This window comes from Musa acuminata, chromosome BXJ3-8 (assembly GCF_036884655.1).
Source record: "Musa acuminata AAA Group cultivar baxijiao chromosome BXJ3-8, Cavendish_Baxijiao_AAA, whole genome shotgun sequence".
Classification (NCBI taxonomy): domain Eukaryota; kingdom Viridiplantae; phylum Streptophyta; class Magnoliopsida; order Zingiberales; family Musaceae; genus Musa; species Musa acuminata.
Window position 1 is genome coordinate 49,996,745 of NC_088356.1, and position 10,859 is coordinate 50,007,603.

At 35.2% G+C, this 10,859-nt stretch overlaps 1 protein-coding gene across 1 annotated transcript; it reads right to left on the reverse strand.

Annotated features, from left to right (window-relative positions):
* Positions 1 to 449: 449 nt before the first annotated feature.
* Positions 450 to 9,818, reverse strand: LOC135646230 (phosphoglucomutase, cytoplasmic 2-like). The gene is made up of 18 exons (XM_065165563.1): positions 9,661 to 9,818; positions 8,455 to 8,536; positions 7,892 to 7,947; positions 6,900 to 7,013; positions 6,701 to 6,763; positions 5,298 to 5,417; positions 5,115 to 5,215; positions 4,740 to 4,799; positions 4,553 to 4,652; positions 4,312 to 4,469; positions 4,134 to 4,229; positions 3,137 to 3,200; positions 2,983 to 3,064; positions 2,467 to 2,642; positions 2,265 to 2,341; positions 1,177 to 1,309; positions 782 to 898; positions 450 to 706 (listed from the first exon to the last, which is right to left on the reverse strand). Exons 1-18 carry the CDS (start codon positions 9,739 to 9,741, stop codon positions 635 to 637), a joined length of 1,752 nt encoding a protein of 583 aa, XP_065021635.1. The 5' UTR covers positions 9,742 to 9,818; the 3' UTR covers positions 450 to 634.
* Positions 9,819 to 10,859: the final 1,041 nt, after the last annotated feature.

The window sequence follows — 10,859 nt, forward strand, 5'->3', positions numbered from 1 at the left end:
CTGAAGGAAGAGCAGTGGAGAAATTACAGAGAAGAAGGTAATTACCTGATGAAGTCTATCAAGTAATCGGATCTCGCAATGTGCTTCGTCAAATCACATCTCATTTTTTAGAGAGAATAATTCATTTGACGGCCCAAAAATTAAAAATAGGAGAGGATCATCACATTCGAATCTGAATCAACAGATACGATCTCATCTTCATCATCAAGTAAACAATCACATTTGATCCGTCAAAACAAGAGTTTCTCCACCAATTCCTGAGATTTGCCTCACCAATTACAATTGATGGAGACATCTTGAATCTTTCCATTTCCATGTAGAAACTCCCACCAACATAAGGTCAGGGCACTTCGTTTGGATAAAAGTGGCAAACAACCTCAACAATAACCAGTGAGTCTAGTGATTTTGCAAGAAAGAAACAGATACATAGCAGCGATTTCGGATACATCTCATCGTAAACTTTGTATTATTTAATATAATCTCCAACCAGAACTGGGGTTTAATTTTGAGTGGTACTAACACAAATTATTTCAAAAACATGTAGCGCGCTGTGTCACGTGGCGCTAGGTACAAAATTAGTCGATAAAAAGAGGGGAAATCGATGTCCAACTCAAGAGTACTCGTCAATTTGATTTTATGTTATAACAGTAGGAGCAGATCGTCCGGTGAATTCTTTCATCTTTGAGAGCTTTATCGCCACTTCCACCTACAGCACAAAGCATCTTGTAAGGATTATCTTAATGTTTCATGAAAATATAACACAGAGGTAAAGTCCTTTTACCAGAGGACCAAGTGCTTCTTGTGAATCCCTCCCGGTCTTTGTTGCATCGTTCTCGTACTGCTCAATGTAGACCCTGATGGTAGCACCTTCGGAACCAGTCCCAGATAGCCGGAAAACCTAAAAATTATGTGGCAGATGTAAATTAGATATAACTCTAGACTCATACCTGGATGGAGGGAAACCACTTGTGACTACCGAGTGTGCCATAGACCATAATATAAAGTTTAACAGTTTAACAGTTGTTTTGCAATAAAAGACATAGTCTTAGTACAAAGTTTAGTATTCCACCGATGAAACTTCAGCTAACAACTTCAGGCTTCAAGTCAGCATCTGATTATTATAATTTGTTGTAAACTAATCCAAAAAATGAAGCACAGCAAGCGATAATAGCTTACAAGTCGTGATCCATCCACAAAGAGGTACCGAATGCCTTGATGCTTAGAAACAGAGCCATCAACAGGATCCTTGTATTCAAATTCATCGGCTTGGACAACATCCGAGACATCTGATCTTATCTCCTTTATAATCCTGAATAAATGAAGCAACATCTATTTTTTTAGGAAATCATATCTCGAGTACACATACTATAACTAGCACACATGTTGCAAATTGTCTCCTAAATCATGCATTTCCTATAACCTATCAGAAAATAGGACTCCTATCAAATGACCAGTGAAATAAACTTGAACAAGAAGAGCATCATGGTTTTGTGGATAAGATTGATGGCAATATTTAAATAAATTTGAGCAGGAAAGGGATCATAGTCTAGGTTTCTTTTCTTCCCTTTGCAGATTAGGTTTCACCTGATTCCCCCTATGCTTTAGAATCGAACATTGTTAGAAGCATCAGCTGGTCCCAATCTAATACAGACCAATCAAACAGACCACATACTATGTCAACTGATTCCATCAAGGTTTTAGTTTGTGGAACAAGCTAAAAATTAACATTGTTTCTTCTTAACATATTAAATTTGATATGAAAGAAACTGTAAACAAGGATGCCTTATGATCTAAACACAAAAATTGAGTAGCAACAAGATGCAGTAAAAAAAAAGGATGCAATCAGATCTATATGAAACTGAAAAGTAGAATCTTTAGATTCACTTGCCCAAGTGATGCTATACTTAGCAGGTAATGGAAATAAGAACATCATGGAGAAAAGGATAGTTACATTGAAGCCTATAGTATAAAACTAAAAACAAAATATTACAAATTAACAGAGCCATAAGCAAAGACCTACTGCCATGACACAAGATGGACATTTGAGAGAATAATAACTGAAAACAACACAACACAACTAAGAAATAACAGTATAATGATGCAAGAACCAAGAAATACTACCAACAAAACCATATAAAAAACATGAAAGAGAAAAGTCCATACAACAGAGAAGAACACTTCGATGTGCTCACAACCACATCTATCTGTAGTTAGCCTTGGTGAGTCATGTATTTGATGAATTTCTTTTTTCACAAGTGACATACCTGTTAACTTCGGAAAGGGACGATTGAAGATTCACCAAATGTGCCATTAGCTCCTTAGCAGCACCAGCATCAACATTCTTCACCAAAAATAATAATAAACAATTGGCGAGAGTATTCTCATAGGCAGCAGCCATGTGAAAGAATATCACGAACTATACATTACATTTGATTTTTAAAAGAATATCCGTACATCTATGCTTACCTCATAATCGTAGCGAGTATAATAGTGGCGACCATAAGTGGCCCAATGTTTACGAACTATATCTTCAACTGTAACCAACTTATCATCATTAAGCTTGTCCTTGTTCTTAAAGGCAAGAATTGAAAGCCAAGCTAAAACTGCCCAGATTCCATCCTTTTCACGAATATGATCTGAGCCTGCAAGAGAAGACAAAGGCTTACAAAAGTCTATTTTAAATGATAAAAATGCACAATCCTCCTGTAGCGCAAAAAAAAAAGGGGGTCACATTTGAAGTGCAGACCTTGCAGAAATTCAGTCAAGAAGGCTACTGGTCCAAAATGTTAAGCTTTTCTTGTTCAAATGCAGCATGCATAACATGAGACAATTTGTTATTTTCATGACAACATGCATCTCTTGGTTCCATACCAGTCAAGTGTTTTGAACACTAATCAAAACTTGTAATAGAAATGTCACAATCTAAATTTCCACAATGCAAACTTGCAAAGACATGCAGGGGACAAAAATCCTTGAAATTACCTGTCCCAAAGCTTTCTTCACCACAAATTGAACAAAGTCCAGCATCCATCAAGTTTCCAAAAAATTTCCAACCAGTCGGCACCTGAAATATGGTAATTTTTGTTTTAAGCCATCAAATGCATATGCTATGTGTAAGACTCCAAGAAATACACACCTCAAAAAATTTAAGACCCAAGTTCTTCGCCACAACATCAAGGGCAGCTGAAGTTGGCATACTCCTGAAAGGTAAGATTAGCAAGGTGAATAAAAACGTGACCAGACAATGGGAAAACTGACATTACGTAGGAGTTTTCTAATTGACAAACACAGACTATAATAGACTAACACATGTTTAGTAGTCAGAAGAATAAGAAAATAGTCTATTAAAGTATTAAGTACTTTATGTATAGTGCTATCATATATTGGCTTGAGGCTTTATGGATTATTATCTCTCACTCCTTAGGTACCAAACAACTAAAGACATAACTGATGAAATCAAAAATTTCTAGGATCAATCATATCAAAGGTAAAAACAAAAGTGAATTTTAGATTTTGCATCTTCAATTTTCAATCCCAAAGTTCATCATTAATAACTTAATTGCAGAAGGTCTAGTGAACTTCCAATAAATACAAAGTCCAAATGATAAAAGGCAAACACAATGCACAACACATATCAAATATTAAAAGTATATAATCAAGAATACAATAAATATTCAGATCACAAATAGATAAGCATATGTTATGGCCAAATCAAAATTATATGGGATATCTATACTCTTCATGAAATTACTTGAGTAATAATTAGTAAGACTAATGTTAAATTATCATTGGCTATGTTTTCATCATTAAAGATTGTATAATAATATAAAAAAATGAAAGAAACACAAACCACATGCAATCACATCTTACGCAGACCACATGCAGTCACGTTGCTCCATGCGGTTGCATATGCAAACTGCATAAGCAGTCATGTAGCTGTGTATCACCATGTACACTGTACATCCTTGTATACCACATGGTAAGGTGGCATAGAAAACCACTTAAGAGCTAAATCCACCCAACACTCTCATAGAAGTTTCTGTACAGAACCCCTGAATCTAGTTTGATTCATTGTTCAAGCATTCCAAAAAGATTCAAGTAAAACTTGGAGTTCATAACTGAAGATAGCACACCTGGCAACCCCTTTCAAACCAGAGGCAAAATATGGAATGGCTTCAACAGCATTGGCAGCAATTATAGCAACAGAATCTGATGGTGTTACAAAGAACCTAGTGACACAAGAAAAGAGTTGCCTAGTCACGAACATAATAGGATGTGCTATAGCTTCCGTCTATTATAACTGAAGAATACCTTTTACCAAGGACCATGTTGCGATCTGCATCCCCATCAGCGGCAGCACCAAACTCAGGTGGTTCAAATTGTGAGCTTGATTTACCCAATCCCATTCTTGCAACCAATTCTTTTGCATAGGTCAGATTAGGATCTGGATGACCACCTCCAAAGTCTTCCTGTTATAAGATTATCAATGCTTAATAATAAAATCATACAATTTTTGAGAGAAGACAAATGGACATATCAAGTATAAACACACCTTAGGCGTGCAATTTAATAGCGAAGATTCATTTGCACCAAGTTCCTCAACAAAAATATGCTTTGCATAAATTCCAGCAACACCATGAAGTGCATCATAGCTGAAAATAGTTTAAGCATGGACTTAGATCGCAGGTGTAAAAACAAGAATTAGAAGATGCTAGGAAAGCAAGGCCCCAGATGAGTACCAGAATGTGAACTTTGGGCATGAAAGCAGCTTTTGGATGGATCCAAAGTCAAAAATTGACCTGAAGCGAAAAACCAGTGATTTTAATAACCTTTGTAAAAGTTAGATTCCCCAATGTTCCTTCTTGAAGAATATATACATCCACCACATGCATTTCAGTAATGTGTGTGACAGAAATAATGACTGTTGATTTCATGATTAGATATCATGGCAACCTAAACCATAACTCATCCACTGCTCCACACTGTAAATCTTGGTTATCAAATACAAGCCAAAACCTAAACCAACAAAACTAAATTCAAAAAATGCTGCACGTATCACTGAAATAAAAAGTAATGTATACCTGCAATAATAACATGAAGGAAAGACCACTTACTTCATAAGCTTCACATAGTCAGTGGTTGAATCAAAGACATCCACGTCAAAAGGTCCTTCAGGCCCGGAGAATGTGCTTACACTTAAAACAGAAATATCAATCTGCAACATATAAGTGAATGAATATCAGATTTTCTAAAATCTTGTAACCAGAATTGCTGACAGATTCTAATGCAGAACATACGTCAGGAAGATTTTCTGCAATGAAGTATTCCTTTAGTGTTTTTGTATTGGCATATATCTTATCAGTAATAGCCTCAGGAGCAGGTCCACCATTTTCCATGTTATACTTTATTCCAAAATCCTGGTAAAACAAGAGTTAGTGGTAAATCAAATAGATGAAAAATCAAAGCTAAAAGCAGAATGATTAAGTAAATTACCAATGAAGTATTAAAAGCTAAACAAATGATAGTAATTTCACAGTACATTGTTTTTCTTTAGTTAGTGAAGCATATATCTCTTCTGATTCGAATGCAAATTGAAGTTGTTGCATGAAGCCTTTTCATAGTTCTAATAATATCATCACAGAAGCAAAAAAGCAAGTCAGTATTCATGTTTAGCCTCGGTTAGCTGCTAATTCTCATGGCATGAAAAATGTTCATTAACATGTGTCATTAATGCATCAGTAATGGTAAATTCATCAGAGATAGTGCACCACCAATATTATTGAATACTACACAAAATTCCTCAGACTGATCCATGCCTTCATTGTCTCTCAATATAAAGCTATTATGATGTCACCAGTCACCAGGAAAGCATGATTGCTAAGACTTTTCCAACATCAAGGGGGCACAAGCCCCTAGACCCTCCTCCTACTACTCAATATAATATTTAAATAAATTTATGAAAAAAAAGTAAGTAATTACCTCAGCACAACAGGAATATTATAAATATATTAAATCAAACCCTACCCCTGTTTATTCTGGAACTTCACTAATGACACCATTCAAGAAAAAAAAAATTATTCAAATCACTGTAGGCAAAACAAGGCATACTGGGTATGCGACCGCATGTTGAAAATGGAAGAGTTAAAGGAAAAACAAGACTATTGAATACATAATATGAAGGTTAGCAGTTGCAAAACATTGAGAAAAGGTATTATAACTTATAAGCATAATGCACAGAAACAAAATAGGTAAAGAAAAATGCAAGCAAATAATCCAGTAAGTTTCATGAGTTTCGAATGAGTATTGAATCACTTGAAAGTCCTTTTATCCATACAATTTTGGGAAAATTAACAAAAAGAAGATCAAGGAAAGATAAATGAAAGGATATGAGGAAAAAAATATGGAGCTTGGCCTATAAGCTCAGTTAAATTGGCAAAGAGGATTAGGACTTACTTCCACAAGTTATCTTAAATTAAAAACTTAATTGTTCTTTAACATCCATATCATCAGATATTTGCAGAAAATGGTATAAACAAAAAAAAATTATATTCTTTAATTATTTTCTAGCAGAGGTCATCTCACAGTGAATTCTCACTCATCAGGCATTTTCTCCTCCAAGGTTATTTTGTCTTTGCCATAAAATGTTTTAGCAGAAAGAAAATATGCATACAAAACAATGACATGTAAAACAACAATATACCTCATGTGGACCTCCTGGATTGTGACTTGCTGTCAAGATAAAAGCTCCAGTTGCTTTTGATCCCTGTAATATAGGAGATGATTAATAACCAGGATGCTAGTCCAGTGAATGCTCTTTTAACAGACACACAAACAATAAGCTAAACCAACAGCCACCATTATTTACAGGAATTTTGTTGATACATAGTAAAGACACTTACATCTGCACCAACTCTTTCCCTTATGACAGCAGAAACTGCTGGTGTTGAAAGTAGAGAATTTTGTCCAACCCAAACACGTCTTACTCCATTAGCAGCAGCCATCTTAATAATAATCTGGTTGGTCAAAAGAAAAAAGCCACAAAAAGAAAAAGACAAGATCACATTATATCACCCAACTCAAAGCCAACCATTCATTATACACTTTAAATATCTACATCACACATATTACACATATTACCATTCATTATACATTTTAAAAATATGCATCACCAATTTATTGAGTGGTCTGGACAAGATAAAAATATTTGCCAATAAAGCTGCAAGGAGTTATTACTTATTACAACTCTTCATTCCATCTATCAATATGTCCCAGCTCACACACATGTTCAGCGCTATGTGCTAATCAATATAAACCAATCTTATTTGCAAGGGTATGTAGGCAATATGTGTATACAATCTCAGCATGGTACCCAAGTCCATATGGGTACAATAAGTGCAGCATGCCTCAGTTTAATTGTCATTGGCTTAGGTACAGCCCTGTCAAAGTATGGCCTAGGGTGGATCAATCTATGCGGCCTTATTTATGCAAGCTAAGTGGCTAGTTTCATGATCAATCATAAAGAAGCAACATTACTGTGACTAAATCAAGATGATATAAGCTTGCTAACTGAAATTTAAAAGCATCAAGCAATCAAAAAGAACTGCAGCCAATTCAGAACAAACTCATCAAATATTGCCTCACAGGAAGTTTGTATATATATACATATATGTAGTCCATAGGTTTTGTAGCACCATTTCCAACAACAAAAACAATAGGGGATATCATGTTAACTACCAAAATGCCTGCCAAATGCAATTGGTTCAGCCACAAAGGGTTTTCTTTGCCTTGATGGTGGATAGGGATGAGAGTTAAATTTTTAAAAAAGCTTAACTATAGTTTGTAAGATTTTTTGTGATGTATATTCTGAAAGTTATAATGAAGAGAAAAGTACCTGAACAGCATCCTTTGAGAAATAGCGTCCATCTCCAGAAACGACAAGTGTAGCCCCTGAGCCAAAAAAACTATGCTAAACATTGAGAAAATAAAAAAAGGACAACATAGTCAAAATATTACTTAGTAAACAACATTTAAGTATTTCTAGGACTTAAATTTGGATTTGCAACGTCTTAGTTTCACTTGTCAGAGTCTAAGATGTTTGACACCATAAGAGCATGAACAATTTTTTATTACTTTATAAGTCAAGCAGAAATAATTGTACGGTTGATTGTTTTGCAATTTCATTATCAATAATGTGCAACATAACAGCTCTTCACCAGGTATTTTGTCAGATACTAACTTAAATTCTCTTATCAGGTTAAAGAGATGGAGATACCACTATAACAATTTCATTAAATAAATTTTGAAGCTGCCTACAAGAGCTCCATTAGCAAAAGAAAGAAAAGATAACTGAATGAAGCAAGCAAACTAACTAACATATGCTTAGACTCAATGGTCTCTTATCTTATAATCGCTAAAGAGACCACTACATCAGTGACTTTGCACGGGAGAACTCACCTTTCACTTTGTCCGTAGGAAGGGCATTAAATGTTGACTGAACAAAGTTGTGCAGGTAATTAGGCTGCTTAAAAACTGTCACCTGAAAGCAAGTCTCACATAGTTCGGGTTAAATAAAAGGGAGAAAGACAAATGGTAAAGATTGAAAAATTCTCTCTTCAACAAGTAATGAGTCACAAGGTACATCTAAAAATGATCCACTATGGAGAACATTATATTCCACTAAAATTTTAGTGGGCCTACCCAAAACTTCGGATAAAAAAAGGCACAATGCCTACATCGGCAACTGAGAGTGGTTACTCTTCATTCCTATCATGTGCTATATACTATCAGCAAATAATCAACATAGAGCTAAAAGAAGGTACAACTGCATTTTAGTGGGCTCAAAAGAAGCACAAAAGAAATTCAAGATCCATTTCTGGTAACTAAAACTTGATTTTACACAGAGTGCTACTAATTTTCTAGATTCCTTGACCATATCCGAGGAGAGAGGATGAGAAAGAGATAAGCAACCACGATATCACCTCATATTAATAAATCAGCTAACTCGATATTCAAGATGGGATATATCATTATCCGACGGATCTCCCAAAGTCCCATTACCCCTCGATTTCAGAATAAAGAAAGAGACATCAATCAATATATCTAACAAACAAATGACAAGATGAGAGGAAACAGTTTCTAATAATCATATCCCATGATACTGCCAAATAAAGGAAAAAAGATGTGTTTAAGTTGGAGGAAAGGCACATCATGCAAAATAAAAATCACATTTTTGTTTATAATTACATAAAAAAGAAACTAAAACTCCTAACATCATTTGATTGCTTAAGCCAAATCCTTTGCCATTTTTTGCACATCGTTACATTAATTACAACAAAACCACACCAACGTAATCCTCCGATCCCAATTAGGCATCTTGAATTACAAGACCGAGTACCAGACAGATACAATCGAAATCAACCCATTTTGAATCACGAAAAAGCCGATCAAGCTAAAAGATAGTCATTTTTAGCAACATGAAGAAGTAAAACAAGCAAGAACAAAAGAAAACACAAGTACAGGCAGATCGACACGAACTCCATTGGCGTGGCGCCGAATCCGAAACCAATCCGCTTACTCGCATCAAGAAAACAAGATCCGCCAAGATCTAAACCAAGAGAGCCTAAATCGGAGGAAGCAGAAGAGAAAGAACGATTCACGCACCTTCTTCCTGAGGCCGGAGGTCCCGGGCTTCTGGCCCTCGAAAGGGACGGTCTCCCTTCGCGTCACCGCGAACACCACCATTGCTCAGAGCGTAGAAACCGAGATCGAGATCGAGGCCGAGGAGAGAGAGTGTGTGGTAGCGTCGGGGAGAACAGATCGAGCATATGAAGGCGTGGCGCCTGTTCTCCGCACCAACTGATAGCGAGCCACGTATCATTTGGGCTTTCGTGGGCCGAGTCGTTTCTCGTGGTCGACGGTCGGAATCGGCCCACGTGGCGAACCAGAATGCCTACCATGTGTTTTTACCTATCTCTCCCGTTAAAGGGCTGTAAATATCGTATTTACCCCTGTAAAGTTTAATATAATATGCATGTCCTTTTAATATAATATTATGATCTTCCATTTATGCCCTCCTATAACATCCTTCATTCATCCCTCCCCTCAAAAAAAAGAAATTAGGCTAAATATTATTGATTATTCTTATTGATTGTTCTTTTAAAATTGAAAATATCAGCCACATAAAATAGTTAAAATATGTTTGAAATCATTACCCTCGTAATTGGAGTTATAGTGATATGTTGTTGTAGTGGCTAGCAATTGATACAAAAATATTAATGAAATTTATGTGATTTTATGGAATTTTGCGCCAATATATATATATATATATGCTAAATTTTTATTTAGAGGACTAAATATGAAGATATTAATTTTATCTTATTTTAATTTTTTTTCATATATATATATATATACGATAATTAATTTTTAGGATGATTATTATTCAAGGTGATGATATACACTATTTTTATGTATATTATTGCAAATAAATAGATTTGAAAAGGATGATTAGCCAAACAAAAACTTTTGGAACTAATACATTATTTAATTAATATGCTGCATGGAATGAATTTAAGCCACAAAAAAAAAAGAAATTCCATTTGAGTGCACCAAATAAGCCCATGGGCTGAAATAGTTGGACATGGGATTTCTGCATCAGAACCAAAGGAGTTTATACTATATATATACATATATATATGTATATGTATATATATATGTATATATATGTATATGTATATGTATATGTATAACTCATTGGTTTGAATGGATCCTTTAGCAGGAGCTGAAGGAAAGAAGAGAAGTCGATGATGCCCATTGATTGAGACCACTGAATGCATGCAGTGGTTGTGTACATGAATGAAAGG